Source organism: Typopeltis vanoorti, chromosome 12, assembly GCF_054136105.1.
Source record: "Typopeltis vanoorti isolate ZY-2024b chromosome 12, IOZ_Tvanoo_1.0, whole genome shotgun sequence".
In the NCBI taxonomy this organism is placed as follows: Eukaryota; Metazoa; Arthropoda; class Arachnida; order Uropygi; family Thelyphonidae; genus Typopeltis; species Typopeltis vanoorti.
The window spans coordinates 35,367,879-35,392,587 of record NC_143560.1 but is presented as its reverse complement, the minus strand read 5'-3'; the positions used below and the strand labels follow the sequence as shown (position 1 = coordinate 35,392,587).

The window sequence follows — 24,709 nt, the reverse complement described above, 5'->3', positions numbered from 1 at the left end:
GTTTGGACTGTTGAATGTTTTCTACACGCCAGACTTGACAAATGCGTCATCATCGTCAACTGTTACAAGTTCTTCTTCCCCCCCCCTTCTTTCATCAATACACGCACACACAGACAACACGACTGATAAAAACTCAATTTTAGACACCTGAACACGAATGGAGTTACAATGATAGAAAGAAAGTAGGTTAATCGATCCACTAACATATGCTGGGAGTGTCTGAGTTAGTTGATTTTTTTTAATGGTCTTGTTGATTGTGGAAGTGAAAGTTAACTTCGGTATGTCTAATAATCTTAAAAACAAAACAAGCACATTATTAAAACGGAGAATGTTATGGATCCATCCATATTTTATAGCCAAATATATATTAAAAAAAACTTAAAAAAGTATGGAAATTTTACCACAGAGTTTATGAAAAGATAACCTTTGGTATCGGAGTTGTCATCGTATTTATGCCAAAATGAAGGCTTTTGGCTCCTCTTATATTTTAGTAATTAGCAAGATTTTTTTAATTCATCATTTTCCTCGTGCATGACACTCGTATTTCCCTAACTTATTTCTTTTCAGTTATTTTCGGCACGTCCCTATTTCTTCATTTACTTAACTCATTGCTTACTGTATTTGAATTTATTTAGAACAGACTTTCAGCACACGTTAAACCACCAGTACGTAATCACAAGGAGGTAAAAAAACTAGAGGCTGTTATAAAAATGTCCATATTTGTTGCATATTTCATTGTTTACAACTATTGTAGATTTCATGTTTATTGCAAATTGCAATGTTCACAACGTACTGTAGATTTCATGTTTGTTGCAGATTTCAATGTTCACAAAGTATTGCGGATTTCATGTTTGTTGCACATTTCATTGTTCACTTTGTAAACAGATTTCATGCTTGTTGCATATTTCATGTTTGTTGCACATTTCATTGTTCACTTTGTGAACAGATTTCATGCTTGGTGCATATTTCATTGTTCACAAAGTATTGCAGATGTCATGCTTGTTGCATATTTCATTGTTCACAAGGTATTGCAGATTTCATGTTTGTTGCAGATTTCATTGTTCACAACATACTGTACATTTCATGTTTGTTGCATATTTAATTGTTCACAAGGTATTGCAGATTTCATGTTTGTTGCAGATTTCATTGTTCACAACATACTGTACATTTCATGTTTGTTGCATATTTCATTGTTCACAAAGTATTGCAGATTTCATGTTTGTTGCATGTTTCATTGGTCATAAAGTATTGCAGATTTCATGTTTATTGCAGATTTCAATGTTCACAAAGTATTGCAGATTTCATGTTTGTTGCAGATTTTAATGTTCACAATGTACTGTGGATTTTATGTTTGTTGCATATTTCATTGTTTTTTAAAAATGTATTGCAGATTTCATGCTTGTTGCATATTTCTTTGTTCACAACGTACTGTAGATTTCTTGTTTGTTGCAGATTTCATTGTTCACTTTCTGAACCGATTTCATGCTTGTTGCATATTTCATTGTTCACAAAGTATTGCAAATTTCATGTTTGTTGTAGATTTCAATGTTCACAACGTAGTGGGAATTTTATGTTTGTTGCATATTTCATTGTTCACAAAGTATTGCAGATTTCATGTTTGTTGCAGATTTCAATGTTCACAATGTAGTGGGAATTTTATGTTTGTTGCAGATTTCAATGTTCACAACGTACTGGAGATTTCATGTTTGTTGCAGATTTCAATGTTCACAACGTAGTGGGGATTTTATGTTTGTTGCAGATTTCAATGTTCACAAAGTATTACAGATTTCATGTTTGTTGCATATTTCATTGTTCACAAGGTGTTGCAGATTTCATGTTTGTTACAGATTTCAATGATCAACGTACTTTACATTTCATGTTTGTTGCATATTTCATTGTTCACAAAGTATTGCAGATTTCAATGATCACAAAGTATTGCAGATTTCATGTTTGTTGCATATTTCATTGTTCATAAAGTATTGCAGATTTCATGTTTGTTGCAGATTTCAATGATCAACATACTGTACATTTCATGTTTGTTGCATATTTCATTGTTCATAAAGTATTGCAGATTTCATGTTTGTTGCAGATTTCATTGTTCACAACATACTGTACATTACATGTTTGTTGCATATTTCATTGTTCACAAAGTATTGCAGATTTCATGTTTGTTGCATGTTTCATTGGTCATAAAGTATTGCAGATTTCATGTTTATTGCAGATTTCAATGTTCACAAAGTATTGCAGATTTCATGTTTGTTGCAGATTTTAATGTTCACAATGTACTGTGGATTTTATGTTTGTTGCATATTTCATTGTTTTTTAAAAATGTATTGCAGATTTCATGCTTGTTGCATATTTCTTTGTTCACAACGTACTGTAGATTTCTTGTTTGTTGCAGATTTCATTGTTCACTTTCTGAACCGATTTCATGCTTGTTGCATATTTCATTGTTCACAAAGTATTGCAAATTTCATGTTTGTTGTAGATTTCAATGTTCACAACGTAGTGGGAATTTTATGTTTGTTGCATATTTCATTGTTCACAAAGTATTGCAGATTTCATGTTTGTTGCAGATTTCAATGTTCACAATGTAGTGGGAATTTTATGTTTGTTGCAGATTTCAATGTTCACAACGTACTGGAGATTTCATGTTTGTTGCAGATTTCAATGTTCACAACGTAGTGGGGATTTTATGTTTGTTGCAGATTTCAATGTTCACAAAGTATTACAGATTTCATGTTTGTTGCATATTTCATTGTTCACAAGGTGTTGCAGATTTCATGTTTGTTACAGATTTCAATGATCAACGTACTTTACATTTCATGTTTGTTGCATATTTCATTGTTCACAAAGTATTGCAGATTTCAATGATCACAAAGTATTGCAGATTTCATGTTTGTTGCATATTTCATTGTTCATAAAGTATTGCAGATTTCATGTTTGTTGCAGATTTCAATGATCAACATACTGTACATTTCATGTTTGTTGCATATTTCATTGTTCATAAAGTATTGCAGATTTCATGTTTGTTGCAGATTTCAATGTTCACAAACTTTGATACTGTGGATTTCATGTTTGTTGCAGATTTCAATGTTCACAAACTTTGATACTGTGGATTTCATGCTTGTTGCATATTTCATTGTTCACAACGTACTGTAGATTTCATGTTTGTTGCAGATTTCAATGTTCAAAAATTATTGCAGATTTCATGTTTGTTGCAGATTTCAATGTTCACAAAGTATTGCAGATTTCATGTTTGTTGCAGATTTCAATGTTCACAAAGTATTGCAGATTTTATGTTTGTTGCAGATTTCAATGTTCAAAAATTATTGCAGATTTCATGTTTGTTGCAGATTTCAATGTTCACAAAGTATTGCAGATTTCATGTTTGTTGCAGATTTCAATGTTCACAAAGTATTGCGGATTTCATGTTTGTTGCATATTTCATTGTTCACTTTGTGAACAGATTTCATGCTTATTGCATATTTCATTGTTCACAAAGTATTGCAGATTTCAATGTTCACAACGTACTGTAGATTTCATGTTTGTTGCGTATTTCGTTGTTCACAAAGAATTGCAGATTTCATGTATGTCGCATATTTCATTTATTTGCATATTTTACAGAAGCATGACATTACCTAAGTAACAGAATTATATGGCATCACATTGGTGTCTTAATCAACAACAACAACAAACAAAAGTGTTTTATACAGCTCTCTGTCTGTCTGTCTGTCTGTCTCTCCTTTATGCTTTCTGTTCTATTTATTCTTTCCACTGTGACTATTTATTCCATTGTTCCTATTATATTATTTTCTAACTCCTCATTTCATATCCAATAATCTATCATAAAATATTATTACCAGAATCAAGTTTAATTTAAATGTCTTTATTTGTAAAATTTTCGGCTAAGTTTCATAGCAATTGTTAATACAATTATAGGAAAACACAAAAAAGAGAACAACAATTCAATTGAGGGCGCGTGATATTATGTGCACTGTCAGCTGCAGGAGAATAGCTTCATCTGCATTAATAGATATCCACAATAAATTACAATACAATAATGTAGTTAATAAATTATTAATTTATTTCAAATTAAGGAACGTACGAATGATGAGTATTAGTCAGTCTAACTTCCCAAAATTCAGAAAGAGACGATCGTTTTTATTCAGGTTTGGGTTGTGAATGAAAATTTTGATAATCCTGAAAATTTATTTTTAAAATCTATTCAATATTTTATGAATTTCTAGTAAATGCAGAAAGAAGATTAGATTGAGACTTTATATGTAAGATATAGGAATAAACTTTCAGCATCACCCATAGATCTCTTCTAGTAAGTTTTGGTGTAGTCTCACTCTTTACAAATATCCCATTGATAGATTTGCTTAACAAAGACTTTCCTTCTGATGTAAAATTATTCGACTTCTAATTAATTCAGGATATTTTAGCTGCTAGAACAAACTATATAAACAGATCGAGGGAACAGCTATGGGGTCTCCCCTTTCTCCAACTCTAGCCAATTACTTTATGGAACATTTTGAACAACATATTCTGGACGTTTTTTCACTTAAACTATCGGTTTGGTAACAGATACGTTGATGATGTGTTTGCTGTATGGAACTCCCCATTGTCTGATCTTCATGAATTTCCTAGAAAAATTAATTTAATTAATCCAAGAATCAAATTTACTCTAGAAGTAGATGACAACAATTGTCTTCTTTTTCCGGATGTTCTCATTCTACGTCAAACAAATGGTATTCTGCTGTTCTTAGTACATAGAAACCTAAAAATAATTTATTATTTAGTCGGCGGAACTCATAAAATACGTTCTACAGATTCCCTTTTAAACAAAGAACTGTTTATTATCAGAACTACCTTTATCACTAATAATTATAACGCAAACACTATCGAAAAAAATAATCAGTAATTGTGGCCGTCGTCGTAGCTAGTCTCAAGAAGAAATTACCAGAATTTGTATTCCATATGTTAAGGGACTTTCAGAAAAAAAATAGCAAGACTTCGACGGTTTAACATATATGTCGCTTTTCGTCCAGTTAGCATCCAAAGACAAATATCCTCCTTTATCATATCGTGGAGTTTACAGAATCCCCTGTTCTTGTGGCTTATGTTATTATGGACAAACCGGTCGATCTGTTGAAATTCGTCTTGAAGAACATCAAGAATATGTTTCTCTTAAAATAACCCAATAGATCCGATTTAACAAGCCACGCTTTATCTACGAAACACAGGATTGATTGGAACAAAACCAAAGTGTTACACAAAAGTTATTTTCTTCTGGAAAGATTACAAAGAAAGCTGAAGCGCACACATTCACAATCCAAACCTGAACAAAAATGATTGCCTAAAAAATTTCTCAATTATTTAAAATTTATAGTGACTAATACTCGCCCTTCGTATGTTCCATAATTTGTAATTAATATTTTTTATATATTTAAAAATAATTTATTAACTGAAATTATTTTATTGTAATTTATTTTAATATTTATTAATTTATTTATTATTATCTATCAATGCAGATGTAGCTATTCTCTTGCAGCTGATAGCGCACATAATGTCAGGCGCCCTCAATTGCATTGTTGTTCTCGCTTGTATTTACCTATAATGGTATTGACAATGGCTATGAAACTTAGCCATTGTTACAAATAAAGACAATTAAATTAACGTAAGTGATTTCGATAATATTTTTTTTATTATTACGTCTCAATTCTTAAAATTATTCAAGAATCTCGTTCACCTATCAAAATATAAAATTACTTTCTCATATATGTATAAAATATCTTACGAAAATGTACCAGATTTGGTCTTGTACAATTTGATAAGTAATCAAATATTTAATTTCTCCCATCGTTTTCTCTATTTCACAGGGCACACGTGGAGGCTGATGGATGACCCTGATGAAGAGCTGGGTCACCAGAGGCAAACGGGAAACAGAGAATTGGGATGCACGAATGATACGGATAGGTAAGTATAAAAAACTACTTCTTCCTTCTTTCTTTTTCTTTGTCAACGAGGAAAAATTATCTTCTTTGGTTACGCACGAAGTGTCTATGTGATCCCACCTGTAATTACCCTTAATTCACCTCAAATAGTTGGCATGTTAAAGCTATCCATCTGACCTGTTATACTATCAATGAATACTGGAGTAGGTGATTAACCCCAGGTGGCGCTGAAAACACCTGCATGTATAATTAGCATTGTAGTCTTAGACGTAGGAATAGATCACCTAAGATTAGGGCACCCAATGGTCAGGTTTTTTTCCACTGATTTTTCCAAATCCATACTAACCTTTTATACGTTTATGGAGTAGTTACTCCAGTAAATGAAAGCCAGTTGGCGCATGTGGAAATTACATAGTTCAGGGGTAATAAAAGGGATGGTCGTAGACCCAACTGCTATAGATGCAGTTAGTAGACGGATGGAGAGGGGGGGGGAGAAAAATCACTGGAGTTTTTACAGTCTGACAGGGGCGTTAATTATATCCTAATTGGGGAGATGCGCCCCTCTCTAGACAGACAGACAGACGTGACCCACATCGTCCTGCCACTAGAGACACCTCATGACTACTGGAATTAGGTCTTATCTCCTAGTCGTTTCGACCCGCCACTTCTTCACCCCCCCCCCTCGTATTTCGTCGTCGGCACGCAAAGACCACATGAGTCAGAGACTGTGAAATTGTCCTAACATTTTTTTTTTTTAGTGGATTACATTTAAAAAAAAAAAAAGCGTGTAACCTATTCCGAGTGAGTTCATTTTATAAATGGACGATTCGTCCCTCCCATCCCCCTTCAACCTGTTTATGAGAGTCACAAATGAACGACGATATTTCCACTTTATTTCTCACCTTATCTTGTTCATGCGACTGTGGCTATTTGTATGCGAAGCAGCAAATCAAAAGTCGGCCAACTTCGCTATGTATTGTGGGATGTGCACAGTTTATAGTAGCTTAACGAAGAGGTTTCATTTCTAACGAAATACACAATTTTTTTTTTTTTTTATCTGTTTAATCTAAATTTCGTGATTCAATTGGTAGCGTATCGTCTGCTGCTGCCTACAGCATTGTTCAGTGACGTCATCTAGACTGCAAGTATTCTTGTAAAGATAAAAATAAAAAATAAAAAAAATACCTGCAGACTTTATATCATTAACCAGTTGTTATAGGGGCTACTTAACTTCATCCCCACCTTCCGTATACCCACCCCGACGCTGACTTTGCTGACCTCAGAACAGAAAAACAGTCGTTAGGACTGCAGCCAGTTCACTGGGTCATTAGTGTTATCTCATTACGCCATTTGGAGAGCAGGGACAGACGAGAAGGAAGTTCTGACGGTGGAGTGAAAAGACTGGGGGAAAAACCAGGGGGGGGATAGTTTCGTAGCCACATACCACTATTCGGAATTGACATTTTTTTTCTCACATGAACGCTACTTGTTATTTGCATAACAAACTACGATAACATTTCGACTGATTCTTGTAGTCCTCATCGTATGCATTCAATTTACCTTAAACAGCTTTGATAGCCTTAGAAGATGTCTGTCAGGCAGGCTTAATTACTATCCAACCGATCAAGAAAACGTCAAGCTAACTGATGAGATCCCATTAGGTGAAACAGTGTCACATTTGCAATCAATCAAATAGAGATGCTACATACGTGAGCAGTCCCACTGTCTAAGAATTCCTCACTAGCAACTTCTCTAGGTACTTACACCGGATGTTGTTTGTTTGTTCTCTAAGCAACAGACTCCTACCCAATGTTGAATAGGATACAAAATACATCATTGCTCTTGATCTTCTAAATCTAAATATTCCACTCTAACAATCTTATACGTAAACCTTCGTTGCACTTCAAATGGTCATGTTTTAATTGTCAATAAATGATTCTCGATACTGCACGCAAGACCAAAAAGGTCCACAGTAGAACACCTGCTGCCTGAATATGTAACAAACATTTCCGTAGTAACTCATTGGAATTGGCGTCATCAATTCAATGCTATCTTTTAAATCCGTCTACACTCAACGATCATCTACATACATTCCCAATTCAACTCCGAATTCAAAGAATTTTTTTTTTTTCTTTTGTGTTCGTTCTTTCTAAAACCATTGTTTTACATCATCTCATTTCGTTTGGATATATTAAAACGTCTCTTCCTTTTTTTTTTTTTTTAAATTCACCTTCAAGTCCTGTGCTGTATTGTTTAAATGTAACAATACAAACCAACAATGCGTCGTGTTCGAAGTGATATTTATGGTTTCTCTTCCACATTATGCAAACCAAAGTCGTCCATTTTTTCACCAGTAAAGACAGCCTTCTAAATAAAACCTTCCAACAATGAAATATCTTCTTGACTTAACATACTGGATTATCCATAACAAGAAATATGATTCTGAAGTGGCCAATGTCGGAAACAGAACTTTTAATATCCCATACTCAATTCAGTTAGAAACATTGGGCATGAGAAGACTCAAATACGACATCCCTATATCGAGAAGCTGTATTATCACAGAATTCATTTAACATATATAGAGCTAGTAATAGCTCCACTCTGGCCAAAGAATATGTAACAAAATTGGTGTTAAAAATCGCCACTGCGTTAAGATTTATTGATGCATTTCAACTTTCATTTTTATATGAGCCATTTTAATGGCAAAATTAGACAAAACAAAACTTATGCCAAAAAATGTTTCTAGATTCAGTTGTTGTGATAATGAATGACGTCACAATAGCAGAAATGTTTGACGATGAATGACGTCACAATATAAGAATGGTTTGACAATATATGACGTCACAATATAAAATGTTTTGACGATGAATGACGTCACAATATGAATGCTTTTGACAATGAAGACGTCATAATATGAAAAATGTTTTGGCGATGAATGACGTCACAATATAAGAATGGTTTGACAATGAAGACGTCATAATATCAAAAATGTTTTGACGATGAATGACGTCACAATATGAATGCTTTGACATTGAAGACGTCACGATATCAAAAATGTTTTGGCGATGAGTGACGTCACAATATAAGAATGGTTTGACAATATGACGTCACAATATAAGATGTTTTGACGATGAATGACGTCACAATATGAATGCTTTGACAATGAAGACGTCACAATATTAAACATGTTTTGGCGATGAATGACGTCACAATATAAGAATGGTTTGACAATATATGACGTCACAATATAAAATGTTTTAACACTGAATGGTCACAAATACAAGAATGTAATTATCAAACGAAACGTTTTATTGATTATCTCAATGCTTATTCTTGAATAAATTATGCAAAGTCCGCCATATTCTTTTCCATTGAAATGTAAAGATGGTTTAATAATTATCTTTGTGTGAGGGGGGAGAACAGATGGAAATATTAAACCGAAAACGTGTAGCAGTTTAAGATGAACACTATCATACTAATAACGCTGAAAAGAACATCATAAGACTGTCTCCCGCCGAGTCAGACAAGCCTAGATTTATGGCACTTTTATTATTTATTGTTAAGGCTAAAGACGACTATTCTTACTATTTAAACTAGCAACTGAACTAATCCTAAAGTCACAGCCGAGATTTTCCCAGCTTTCGACTGACTCTGATCTGTGTATGATTTTTATACAAGGGTGCAGGAAAATCGTTTTAAGGCATTTTCTTCTAAGTTCATCGTATAATTAGCTGTACCTCACCATAAATAGACTGCGATGTGGAGTCCGTTTTCCGGGCGAATTATAAATGATTTAGTGGTGCTTTGGGCTGAAGATCATTCTCTTCAACTCGCTAATAACCAGGAGGTGCATCTTACGAAATACAAGCATCATTCCTTTTTCCCCAGATTCCACAGAAAGATCCCTCAAGTCCCCCCCCACAAGACCTCGAGTACGCACAAAACGTCCCCGTATTTTCAGAAGCCGAGCGCGAGCCTGCACGTGTATCGTTTGTTGCTGAGTCAGGCTTCCACCATCTACTTATCGACATGATGAGCCTTTTCTCCGGGCTGGGGCGTGTTCCCCTTAGTTCGGTGGGGAGAGGTGAAGCGGGATGAGTACAACTAAAGGTACGACTGAAATGGAGAGGGGAGGAAGTAATGCAGGAAATCACGTGCGTGCTCCTCCTATGAGATTCCCCCCCCCCCTTCTTTCCCGTCAAAGCGCGACGCCACCAGCTGGAGCAGACGACGCCGTCAACACCCTGCCTTGCGGCTGTTGTGTGTGTAGTGACAACAATTTGTGTTTCAGCGTGGCGTCTGCCGGTCCTCCGAGGACGGTAGGGGGGGGGGGTAAGAAAAGAGGGGGGATTGCCAGTGAGGGGAGGATTACAGTGTTCCATCTGTTGCGTGATAACAAGGAAACGAGGGTTTTTGTTCTTTTTTTTTTATTGCCTTACCTTCTGCTTATACTAAGGTGGAATTCTTTTTTACAGCTTCTCGGTTTGAAACCCCCCCCTCTGCTCCACCCTAGTATTCTTTTCTTCCTCCCTCTTGTCCGGAACGAACTATAAGTTCCTGGAGTTGGCAAATTCCCATTTTTGAAGTATTCGCGTGGTGGGAAAGTTGTTGAGCGAGACCAAATACAACTGAACGTCATTGGATGATCAGGCATAGCCTTGATGAGGAAAACTTGCGATACGGAAACTGTAGGGTTCACAAGGAAATCTACGGATTGTAGATTAACGATCAGCATGCCTGCGCCAAAGTATTACTCTAATAATAGCTTAAATGGATGGCTGTTCCCAGAATGTTGGCAAATGATGGCTCATCTACGTGTAGGAGTGTTGGCAAAAGGCTGTTCTGTGTGGTTTTTACAAGGAAAGACCGAAAACTAGTAGCAAACTAGTAGCCTACACGAAGGAAAGTAATGTGTACATGTAAGTTCTTTCCGCTGAAATACACATACCGTGCTTCGAAATAGAGAACTAGAAACAAATAAGCAATCCATCTCTCCCAGAAAGAAAAAAGAACAATCCAATCTTGAACTTTGTTAGTTGAGAATACGGAGTTACTTCTGATCAACTTTTTTTTTTTTTTTTTTTAGAAAAATGATTCATTTCAATTTGGATTACATCATACGTTATCAAGAGAACTTTTTTATTATGACGTCACAATACTCTGATGCTTCTGATCAACTTTTTTTTTAGAAAAATAAAATGATCTATTTCAATTTCGATTACGTCATACATTAACAAGAGAAGGATTTTTATATTATGACGTCACAATACTTTTTTTTTTCTTTCGCTAACACGGCTAATTTTGTTTGCCATTCTTTACGAAGCCTTTTTTGCGTTAATATCGTAATCTTTTGTCTACCTGACAAATATACAAAATAGATATATTTGATGAGGTACAGAATACACCTCGTAACTTTTCCCCCACACGTAAGGCCAAGTAATGGCGGAGTATAGTTGACACTAACAGCAGACTGGTGAAAATCCAACTCATTTTGTCAGACTCTGATGAACCGTACACTGAGGCCAGGAAGGGGTGGGTAGTCTTGCTTCGTTGGTTTTGCAGCTGCATCCCTCCCCCAGCCAATACAGCTGGATTTTGAGGCTTCTATATCCCCTCCCTTATATCATTTCACAGTAGTCTTTGTGTCTCCCCCCCCCCATCTAGGAAGCCGTTGGCAGTGCCTCAGGTTCGGCTTCGTTACCTCTTATTGTTGGCATTTCCAAGTTGGTGACAGTCCTCCAGTGATGTTCCTCCTCTTGCTTTTGATCACCCTTTTCCCCCTCTTTTAGACTGGTTGAATCGAATGAGATGGGGAGGAGGTTGAAGATTAGTTGACAAACAGGTGACTTGACTATTATAATATCTAATAGATGTGAAATTTGTCTTTGTCTTCTTTTTTTTTTTTCTTGTAGTATTAAACTTGGTGGGTTGCTGGGACCTTCTTCGCCCTTTTAGTTGATGTTCCCCTGGGTGATATCCGGTGTATGTTTAACTTTTTTTTTTTTTTTTAATAGCTTCCTATACTAACGCAATTATTGGACCTCATCAGAAGCTAGTATGAGGATCGCCGAGGGGGTACCAACATAGTTATCGGACTTGACTAAAACACAATGCGACAGCATGAGGAACTACATGACACTGTTCCTGTGTGTGTGTACTTTTAATGGAAATGATTCGTATATGCACAAAATAAATACAGATGTTACCGATTGGTCTGTGTGATATTTGTTGCTATGGCAGTGGTAGCTATGCAACCCTACACGACAAACTAAAACACTATTTTTTTTTAAAGGATAAATACATGAAAGAAAAATGATTGGTGTTGTTTATTAAGCTAATGTTCAGGTAATCTCGTGATTACCTGAATATTATGATTCTAATAAATATTAGAAGTAGGAGAGTTAAATCTGTGTTGAATGGTAATGACGTAAAAATTAATAAATAAATAATAAGGTAACGTTCACCTACTAATACACATTTTTGCTAAAATAAAGAACTGAAGATTTATTCATGGATCCATGATTGTAATTTATGGACATCCCCCTAAATTGAATTTTCAACTCTTAACTGACGTAATAGTGACGTAATCGTCCTATTATAGCATTAATTTTGTTTATACGAAGCCAAGTTACTTGGGCGTGACAGGCCATAGACCCTAACATTTATAGACAGAGAAGGATGGAATATTTTTGGTCTAATCCAACCGCATCATCCTAGTACGTCTGACGTTTATAATTTCATCCTACACTCTTTATTCTATTGTATATAAAGACCTGCATTTTTATCAGTTTAAACATAAAAAAAAAATGAAAAAGCAAATTCTTATTTTTTCCTAAAGTAGGATGGCCAAAGCAACATTACAAACAGTGTCAGGGATTCATTTGTAACCAAAAAAAAAAAAAAAATTTACAAGTAGAGATGTCACTTTTAGGGATTAATGGGACGTCGGCTTTGTCTTTATTAGACCATATACGGATATTTGGGTTTATAGGATATGTGTGTGCGTGTGCGTGTGCGCGAGCCGCTCTTCTCTGGCTGTTCTCTTCTGAAGTGGTCCATGCTGCATTCATTTGAGTTTTCTTTGTTTATTCAACGATCTTCGTACCTAGGAACGATCACGTGATGGACATGATCAACGTAGTCGTTCTCCAAATAATAATTTCACCTTTTGTGGGCGATGGGGGAAAAGGGTGGTTGGATTCCAGTTAAAACAGTAGCAGAACTAAAACCACGATCCCCCTCCTCTTCGAGGGACTCCACATTAAAACTCTAGGATATTAAATTGGTCAGCGACTGTCCGGTTTGATTTCGTGTCTACACTAAGGTTGGCAGATGACCTTTTTAGTATTGTTAGGATGATGGTCATCACAATGGATAATATCTTACACGGTAAACTGTCATTTGTCGGCAGTACCCCCGTTTTCCACCCCCTACAATGACCTAAGGTTAGATCTTTTGTATCTCATTTCGTTTGTCTGAGCCCGGTTAATAATAGCAAACTATTTCCTCTTCGCCAACACAAAAACATTATTAACAGCGGGCGGAGGGCACGGGGTATTCTTAATCTCCTTCACTTCCTACATAGATTCCATTAAAGCGATAACCCTGAGCGCCCTCTGGAATTCGGTAATTCTACTAATGATAGCAACTTGTCTCTTTCGGACCAGTGCTCTGTTTTGCAGGTGTGTGAGACCTCCCAAACAACCCCATTCGCAGTGGACGTCTTACGACTATCGTCCGTAGGTGTTTTAAAATAGTTTTGCGTATTTTGTTGTTGCCATGTTGTAGATGCAAGTTTTTTTTTTTTCTTTGTTGTTTTGTCTCCCCCCCCCCTCTGTCTTATTTTAATCTTCCCGGTGGAAGAATAGAGACGGGGAATGGAAGAACGTTTTGTAGCGATCCTAATTAGCCCTTTTAAGAAATAACCTTCGGCCGCGGGGATAGAGAAGTGAATTTGTGAAAAGAAAAGGTGTTATTTCCTCATTTTAAAGTCAATGATGTGCACTGCGCTCGCTATAAGTCGACTCCCCCCCCCTCCCCCATCACCACCAGTATTTCGCTTCCACAAGAAGGGTTCAGCTGTCTAGGCAAGTTCATTGCTTTCTTAGTCTATAGAAAAGTGCGAACGGATTCTTCTTTAAGTTGTTTTTTTTTTTTTTTTTTTTGAAATCTCTAAGTTCCAGTCAATGACCCTGTAACATTGGCCAAAGAAATAATATAAAAGTTCGAGATTTTTTTTTTTTGGTTACGAGAAAAAATAATTTTGTTCGCGATTTATTACTCGGGAGTGTTGAGCAGGGACATTGTCCTGAATCTTCAGCAGTCCAATGTATCACAGTAACCTTGTCTTAAGAACATTTTTCTTTGTTTTGTATTGGAAGAACAAAAAAAAAAGGGGGGGGGGGGAAATCCCAAAAATCCACTTTTAACAATGCATATAATAACATTTTAACCCGGAGAATTTATTTATAGATATTAAATGTTCATAAACTTCAATATTTTACTGTTTTCTTCAACAATCTTGGCACAAAAGAACATTCTTGTTATTTTAGGGGTTATTATGATGTATGCAAGTTGTATATCGAATTTATCTTCGTTCTGATGAGCACTTCATAGCGATGAAATCAATATCGAGATAGTAAAAATTCGCTAAATTAGGATGCTTTATAAAACACAGAGAAAAAAAAAAAGTTACAATAAGAACATCTACAATTTTACTCTTCTTAGAGCTGTCGGAAGAACGGCAGGGTGTCCCTTTGGTTTGCAAGGATTGGAGTTCGAATCCCGTTTAGGATATACGAAACACTAAGTTGCACTTCGATTTATAAGAACACACGTTTACTGTAACAAACCACTATTAATGAGATTGAGTACAAAGCCATGCACGTATTATCCAAAAGTGAATGTTTTGGACTGGACGTTTCCAGTTTTTCAAAAATCTAAAGAAAAAAAATCTTTTAACACCTTTTTTTTTATTCCCAAAGGAAGTAGACCGAGGTTTTTTAGCCCTTATTTTTTGGAAATCTGTAAGCAGTCGTTTTCCATCCGTAGCTTTCACTGATAGATGAGCTCATGACTATCGATGATTTTAAAGGTCTCAACCTCCTGATCCTAAACCCTAAAATTCGTATTGTCTGAAATATTGTGAATTCATCGGTGGATTTTGCTGAGATACTGGTTTAAAAATGTGAGTTTTAAAGAGAGATTGAATAACTCCCGAACCGGCTGGAGAAAAACATGAAAGAATTCCTTTATCGATTAGAATCGAATCTATATCTTTCTTTTAGCTGTCATCTAGGATTCTATGATGAAACGTTGTCAGAAGCCTACACAAGCACTGCAGGAAATCAAACTTATTTTCAATTAATAGTTCGCTGCTGAAAAATTTTCTTTGGTTGGTCAACTTTTAAAACTTATATAAAAGAAGAAACTACTTAAATTGGATGGAGGTTGAACTTGGAGGATTCGTATCATGATTGTTAACTCTGTGTGTGTGTGTGTGTGTGTGTGTGTGTGTGTGTGTGTGTGTGTGTGTGTGTGTGTGTGTGTGTGTGTGTGTGTGTGTGTGTGTGTGTGTGTGTTACAGAACGACGAAAATCGTTCTGTAAAATCTTTTCTGTTCCACCAACTCACCTTCTATTGAAACGACGACCCTGTTTCAAATTTTTTTTTTTTTTTTCAATTGCACTCAAGAATTTCAGAATTAAAAGGAGCGAAAGAGAGAAAAATTTTCTCTCTCTCTCATTCAATAACTTGGGATTCCATTTGAACCAAACACGCGTGGACAATTTCATTGGACTTTGAACTCTGTTTCGAAACGAGTACCATGTGTTTCAGGAAGCTGACTGTCAAGTAACTTTTCACAAATAGCACCGACAAACTATTCGAAAACCCAACAGGGTTATTTCAAGTAATCAAAATCTATTTACCCCAACATGCATACAGGATTAAAAACCCATTGTCATCTTGTTTGAACAGTTTATTGAAAGAACCAGTTCGGGCAAAAGGCACAGTGTGGGTAAGAAAGTGCAAAGTCTTAAGTGACGTGAATCTGATACTAATCCTGTGGCATTGTACGTTCAAACAACCCATTAATCTTCACACGTTGATCTGATGTCCACTTAATTCATGACTGTTAACCTCCTGTTGCTGGCATCGCATGCCAACACCTAACAATGAAGATGACGTTGGCTCCACTCATTATTTACACGAGTGCTCGCGAACTATGAAAAAAAAAAAAAAGTAATTGTTATACAGTTCGTTTGTGACTATTACAATTAATGAACCTCTCGGTAGGACTAGAATCTTAAAGGAAAGAAGATAGTTGATGACACAATACGTCTATAATTTATGTGACTTCTTATTTTGCTAATACATGATGAAGAAAACTTAAAAAAAAGTTTCGATGGGTCCTGAAAAGGTGAGAGTGACATTTCAACAAGTGATTGTGGCTCACCAAGTGAATCATTAACACTTCTTAGCACGTGTTGAGCACACCTGCATGACTTTGAATTGAAAAACGAACTTAATAACGCGATCTGGTTCTTAATGAATGATGGCTTAATTACTTAAGGGCAACTCTCGCATACTATTGCATAAGAATTAGTATTCAGTCGTACAAGATGTTTTTATTGATTTATGCGTACGAGTTAATAGGTCAAATCACAATAAAACTAAAAAAAAACAAAAAAAAACAGTAATCTAATACATGGATGTTTGGAAAGCTACAATTAACATAAATAAGATAACCATTGTTATCCCTTATTGGCTAATTCGAAATGTGCAGAAGATATATTTCATTGTTAATCTATGTCTGTCATGCATGGCACGAGTCTTGCTGCATGAAATTAACATTTAAGGTGAATTGTGATGTTTGTTGCGTTGTGAACTAATAATTATTTGATGATAGATTTCAGTAGGAAATTTATTTGTGTGTGTGTGTGTGTTAAGTTATCTCTTTTTGTCTATACGATGAGGTCCAAAATCTTCATAATTTTAGAATTAATTTTTTTTAATTATTAATTTTTTATCAGTTAATTTATTACTATTATAGCTTATAAATTGCCTTCATAATTATAGTTGTGATTCTTAATAACTATTTTAATTATCCCAGTTATTTCCCTTTGGCCTTTTTTTGTTCACTCAATAATATAACGCTAAATATAGTAAAGTACGTGAAATATTTTACTTATTAATTTTTTTTTAATTTTTTTGTAAGCAATACAGGATAGTAGGCAAGCAGGGACTCTTTTAAATCTCTAAATTGATGGCAACGCGTCTACTCTTTCTTTTTCTTCCCCCCCCCCCCTTTCTTTCTTACCTATTTTCATGCGATGCATAAATCTAGAACGCGTCTGACAGACCGCACTAGGGCACAGCACCTCCACTCCGTCATTTCGTACGGTTCGCCACACTTTCATCGCCATTCGCTGTTCGTAAATTCTCCCGTAGGTAGCCGCTTTTTTTTTTTCTTCATTTTTTTAATGAATCAAACTACCACCGCAAGGCTTATGATTGCGTCAATGGCTATTGTGGACGAAACTGCAACTCGATAATATTCACGAAAATATTGTTTTTTGTCGCCTTATGCATTTACAGATTCTGATATTTACGTGCTTTGAACAGTAGAAAGCCAATTCGTGTGACAAAGTATTCAAATTTTGTGATTAATTAAACAAAGCATTTAGAACATTTTTTTTTTTTTTTTTGCATGTGCTTCTCGTGCCCATCGTTTTCAGTATTTAGTGAAATGAACATCACGAGACAGCGCTTGCTTCTACTATTGTTAGTTTCCACTTCTGATTTTTGATTCGAGAATGCAAACTTGCTAATTTCATCTCGCGTGCCACGTGAGCATTTATAGGCAGAAACTATTGGACAGTTTTTTTTTTGTTTGTTTATCCTGTTTCTTTCTTTTTTTTTTTCTTTTTTTTTATCACCAAACGCTTTTAATACCAAATGGAAATATATTTACAATTAATATTGACACTATTTTTTGCCGTTTTTTTTTACTTCTTTTTCTTTTTTAACTCCATAAGTTAACCTGAGGTTATTTGGGTACTTCAAACCATACTTGCCGTATGGTATATTAGTAGATTAAGTCGGTATGTTTCTATTTGTGTCAAGGAGAGGATCTTCGTAGTCATGCCGTTTGTAACAACTTATCCTGGTCATGGTTAGCGTCTTCTTTTTTTCTCAGTCACGATTTCACAGTAATAAGCAACAACAATGTCCGTTTATCCAGAGAAGAAATACACCTTTAACAAGCTCGTATTTCCACATGTTTATACTATACGTAACGTAACAATTGTAAGGCTATTGCTGATGCTACCGTTTTGTGCTATTTGAATTGTACTTTGATTCTGGATAAAAAAAAAAAAAAAAAAAAAAAAAACAGTTGCAAATCCTAGAAGAACAATACAAAAGAGAAGTGCTCGCGCGCAAAAGAGAGAAAGATGGGAATATATCGTTGGTACCCCTCATTATTTTTTTCCTTCCTATCTCTCATCAACTGCTGTCACATGCCACAGTTGTGCAAAACGTTACCCAGGCAACAGATGTTGTGAAACATCTCTCTCCCTTCTCTGCTGAGGCACGAACAGCGCCCACACCTAACCAAGTGTGAAATATAATTAACTGAAATGTCTCTTTCTTTCTCTCTCTCTCTCTCTCTCTCTCTCTGTCTCTCGGCTTCACTTCCAATGAAGAGTATGAGATGGTGGGGAAAGAGAAATTTTCTCTACTGCACTATCCAGTACAATTTTTTTCCCTATTTTAAACAACGTTGCCATAGTAACCGTATTGGAAGGCTACTTGACTTTAAAAAAAAAAACAGGCGCAAGTTTGTGCAAAAATGCGTTGATTTAACTCGATGTTTGGAAAGAATGGCTGGTCTTGACAGATTGCTTCGGATGACAGAGCCATCTGTTGACTGCCTGTGTTCTTTTATGAATACATTTTAAAATTTACTGTTTTAAAATATAACCGCAGTATTCACTTTACAATTCTAAATGGTATCAAGATTATAGCATTTTTGGCGTAAAATCTTTTAATATTTTAGAAATGACTAGAACATCGCAGTGTATATAATCATGTATTGAGACGTACATACACTCCCTTCCCACTATCGTTCATATTTTCCCGAAAAAAAAATTTTTTTCCTGAAAAAAAAAAGTTCAGTAACCCATCAGCATTGAGATGGTCGGTATCTCAACATCTCCAGGGACATGTCTTTCCGAGGGTCATATTGAGGTGGAAATAAAGTGGCAGAAAGGTCAATACATAATCCACTGTTTGGAGTTTCTACGTTGTGTGTGTGCGCGCGCGCGTTTTGGAGATAAGTGAAACTATCTTAAAACTAAGACAAGGTTGCCATAATGGTTACCACCCTTTTTTAGATGATTGATAGTCTCTCCCCCAGTCTTCCCCCCCCCCCACTTTTAGCGACAATGCTAGCTACATTATGTGTTGGTTTCCTACCAGAGAATTAAGTCTCTTGAAATAATAGTGGAGGATTCTTACAGATGAGTCAACATTTAGCCTCCAAAATGACTGGTTTACAAAGAATCTGAAGACATCACACATGTCCAAAAAAACATAGAAAGAGACATTTATGGGTGCGGTATCTAATTGTAGAAATTTTCTGGTAGGCGGTAGACTTCCATTATATCTAAGGGAGGTACCCGACAAATCAAAAGTAGGGAACAAGGTCCTACCCTAAAAAACTTTTTCAGCAATGAACCGTATAGCTCGCCCACTTAAATCAGCTCAAGTTGTCCACCAATACCCACAACGTTGAAGACATTCCCATGGATTTCTTAACTTACTGCTTGGACATAAACTTCCAAGGAAGCAACTTTTACCACGTGTTTGTGAGAAATTCCAGTATCTTTGATTTACGATCCAACGGAGTGCCATTAATGTATCTTTAGCTTTTTCACACGTAGTATATGTGTGTACGAGAATTAGAAAAATCAGTGACCAAACCTTTAGACCCACCCATAAATCTATAATCGAGCTTCTGTCGCAATTTCCTACTTATCATGGATAATTAGCCTTTGCGCAATGCATCTCTAAAGGGTAAGTATACAAACCGATAGTGAAAAATTTTCCGTAGGCTGTCCATTAAAACAGTAACAGGTTTTGATACAGGAAAATGCCATCTAATGTCTGCATTCACTATTACTATGCATTATCTTAATTACCTCATAAATATCGAACGATAATTCTCTAACCGATGATTATTGATATGATCATTGGTTACACAGACGAGTTTTAAAGTAGCCAAGGGCGCGCGCATAATTATGGCTGCAAGGGCAAACTAGAGATATTTAAAATCTATGTCAACAAGCAATAGTTTAAAAGAGAAAAAAATGGTAAAAAAAAAATTTCTTGTGATAGAAAAGCTATCGGGATTGCTAAATACTTTTTAATGTAAAATTAGTTTCGTTTAAAAATAAAATGTGAATGGGTTTTGAACAGTTCGTAATGCAAAAGAGAATCACGGACGAATTAAGTGATGCGTTGCTATAGTAACGAGGCTGTTCTGCGCATCGAAGAAAAATGATGGTGTAGATTGTTTTCATTCGCGATTTAGAATTTATTTTTATAATTAACTGAGTTTTTTTTTTTATTTTATTTTTGCCCACGGTTTTCCATTTTTCTCATCTGTTTTCTTGCCACTTTGTCAAATATTGAATTCGATCTAAATGTTTATTAAAACATTTATTCATAGATGCCGATGTTTTGTTTGATTTCCCAATAAATGTTTGCTTCCTATCAAATAAGATTAATGCAAAAGCGTTTGTTCTTAATCATTTTCAGATTTTGAGAAATATTCCTTTAGATTTTAAACATTTTATTAGGTATTTATGGTTCTCAACGAAATATATGCAATCGTTTCAATTTTTGGTTTCAATGGGACCATTTTAATAGCCAAATTAGACAAAGAAAAAAAAAGTGTTAATTACATTACCAAAATCTACTGTGATAATGAACAATGTCGCCTTCCAAGAATACTTTAACCATTGTTACACATAACACTCGTAATGCTGGGATAAATGTCGTTTGTTCCTTCATTAGTTACATAAATGCTCATCTATAATAACTAGAATACAACGAACATAGAAATAGATCTGAGTCGGAGCCTTATCATCATTACATTCATCTAAATATTCACTAATCAAAAGAATCCTAAAATAGATTCATCATAGGAGATTACATGACTGATAACAAACATTGTTTTTTTTTTAACAATAAGTGACATTGTTGGAATGCCAAAAGAAATTAATGATATGCGATATCGTTAATTGTTTGACGTACATAAAACACTCAAGGAGTGTTATAAATGATGAAAATTATAAATGAATGCCGTTTTTACCAAATGTTTCATTTGCTAAATCAAAAACAATAGAAATGATATAGTATTATTGATAATGTATTTAATAACTGTTCTAGTTTTCTCTTTATAAATCTATGTGCATTTTAAAGAACTGTACATTGCTCAGTCATCTCTGTCAGTCGATAAATAAAATACTGGCAGGGCATGTGCACCCGTTCACTGTCCTCACAGCCTGTATTTGCTATTAAATTAGGCTTATTTCGACATCTGAAAAAAAAAAAAAAAAAAAAAAAAAAAAAACCTCCGTAACAAGATCTCCCCATCCTCTCCACTGTTATCAGTATTCGCTTCACACTCGCGACGTATCTCAACCCGTACTTCATTCGTAAGATAGAATGAACATTTAGGGAGTTTTTAATAATCCATAATTCATCTAAAGTTGCCGGAGCCGTCCGACGAACGCCGTGAAATACAATTTATCCACACCTGACACCTATCTGGGGAAGGTATCTAAAGCTGCTGCCATTAGGAGAGGACTACACCCTGACTTTCGACACACAGAAAGAGTTATGATGACTTAACATATTCCTTTTTGCTCTACTTGGAAAAAAAAAAGGGGGGGGGGTCAACCCTCCCCTGCACTCCGGCCTTCCTGCGTACTCTAATTAACTATACGTTACGTCATTAATTAAGCGGTGGGCGTGGTGGTGAAAATGTCCTAACGACTGATGGCTTCACATGCACTGACCTCTGCTGCCACCTGTCGAACATTCAATTAACCTATGTACATTAAAAAAAAAAAAAAAGCTTCGCTACGAAACATGGCGTCTGTGCCCTACGCTAATAATAGATTTAATGGCGTGTCTCAATTGTTAACAATGGACAGGCAGTTCGGTTGCTAGGGGTAACGAATTCGATGGGAATTAGAAATGGAGGCTAGAGAGCCTGTAACAATCCATACGAAGAAGTCTGGGAGCTTGGTTCTCTTGTAATGTATGCACTTCAAGAGCGCGCGCACTAGATAGATAGATAGATAGATCGGGGGAATTAAAAAACTGTTTCCGTACCCTTTAGAGCCGTCGTTGATTGTATGTGTTTTTCTAGTGTTCAGATGCGGGTTTTACCATGAACGTGGGAAATTCAACCTTAATAAGTGAGGTGAGTTTTTTTTTTGCTCCGTGTAGGTACCTTGGCCCCCTTTTAGACGCATGGCTACATCTTTGATTTCCTCATTTAAGTGTTATCTGATGGAGATGTAGCCGAAGGGCGTGTTTTCCTTTGCTTAAAAGTGGTAGTTAATGATAAGAAACCATTAATGGGGCGCAGCTTCTGATCAATATACTAATCGTTGCATTTGTGTCATCTGGAGAATAAATTCTAATTCGTTATCCATTCAGAATGGATCACGTGATTAATAAAAGGCCTAGACATCTTCAAGGAGATTAAAAAAACATCAAATAAACCTCCGATTTGTATCTTATTTGAAGTAGCCATGATTTATTATCATTTTTATTATATTCCTGTTATCACCCTATAGAAATAATACAATAAAAATTATAGTATCTGAAGCAATGATTGTTATGAAATATCAATAAAAATGACACGCATTTAATGATATGTACAATAGATTTCCAACAATAGAAAAACATGAGTAATAAAAAAAAAAAAATCGAAATGCTACTGTGTGATGACGTATAGCTGGTTGCATATTTCATTGTTGCTCCATGCGCTCTGAGACACGAAGCGCGCATGTCAATTGATTAAATCATGTATATTGCACTCACTATGAAAACTTCATACGCGTGGCAATTCATCACGTGTATTAGACGTTTTTAAGAAAATCACGACTTAACATATAATTAATTTTAGAGCAGTTTGCGTGGAAATTCTTCCTATACTAGGAAACGACCATCAGCTTTGCTTCGGAAAGAACGTCAATGTTTAAAAAAAAAAAGGTGTATACACACGTGTGGCTCGCGAGCGTTGACTGACAGCTCTAAGGAGCGTACTTCGTTTGCACACTTCATAAGGCTTATATGATTAATTCGGTCCACTTGCAAGCGATCAGCCTTGAGCCAATGCAATTTATCGACGAATTAATGTTTTTCGCTGTGTTTGCCGATGGTTTACAATAGCGTAGCCGGTCGAGTTTGACACCAGACATTTGTCTCGTCGTCTACGAGGTCAGGTAGCCCATTCTCGTTAGCACACCTTGTCATAATCGACTAAAAACAGGCCTTCAAATGGGATTTTTTAACCGCAAAGAGGCGTACGAAATGGGTACTCAATAAACGCTTGTAAACAGCGGGTAGGTTATTATTTAAAGAACGTTTAAAGTCATTCGGGGGGGGGGAGGGGGTCTGATGAGAGTCATTTATGATGGCAGATTGACAGTCCGTGGACGCATCGAATCTGTCACAATCAATCAGACAACGGCGCAGTCTTGGCTACTTGCCGAACAGAGACACATGAAAAATCGACTTGGCTAGTCATACCGGAGCGATCCTATGCCTTTAACAACCCGTTTAAGTGGTTTGAAGATAGGGTGAGGTGTCTTTGCACGAACTAATATAAGAAGGTGGCCGAAACGGGCGTGTTTGCTAATATATATTCAATTGTTTTTTTGTTGGTCTTGTCAGTGACAGTAAAAAATGTGTTTGGGGAGAGTTTTCTATTTCTGTTATCGGTATTATGGGAGGAGAAGAAGATAGGAGAACTATAGGGTAATATTGAAGAGGGGAGGGATCTTGGTGTATTGGTGGATAAGAATTTAAAGTTCAAAGGTCACATAACAAAAGTTGCAAGTACAACTCAGAGGATAATTGCGATGTTGAAGCGAACCTTGACATGTAAGGATAAGAAGTCTTTTGGCTCTTCGTAAGGCTTTGATAAGATCACACATGGATTACTGTGCGCAGATTTGGTCTCTCGGGTTCCAAGGGGATAAAGAAGCTGTGGAAAGGATGCAAAGAAGAGTTACAAAGATTATATCCGGATTATGGGATTTAGATTATGAGGACAGATTGCGAGTGTGTGGGTTGCTGACTCTGGTTAACAGGAGAAAGAGGGGTGATGTGATAGAGGTCTAAAACCTTTTGAATGGGTGTTATAGCATTTCAAATGATGAAATTTTTCGTTATATGGAAGGCGGGGAGAGAACACGGGGGACATCCATGGAAGTTACGTTTGTTCTCAGTCAAGAAAGGGTTAAGAGCTAGGTTTTTCTCCCAGAGAGCAGTGAGTGAGTGGAATAATTTGCCCTTAGAGGTAGTGAGTGCAGCTAGTGTAAATGAATTTAAGGGAAGGGGTTGATAGCTGGGTTGGGTAATTTACAGCCTCCCTCGATGAGTCCTTGACTCCCAAGAGGTCTCGGATAATAATAATAATATTTTTTTTAAACATTTTATTA

General features: G+C 35.9%; 1 protein-coding gene across 1 annotated transcript in view; it reads left to right on the top strand.

Annotated features, from left to right (window-relative positions):
• The window catches only part of LOC150100687 (uncharacterized), a 185,840-nt gene that overhangs the window by 18,781 nt on the left and 142,350 nt on the right, over positions 1-24,709 (top strand). Inside the window, exon 2 of the mRNA XM_090401119.1 lies at positions 5,886-5,982. Coding sequence (XP_090257245.1) covers positions 5,886-5,982 — 97 coding nt within the window. The remainder of the gene's footprint in view (positions 1-5,885; positions 5,983-24,709) is intronic.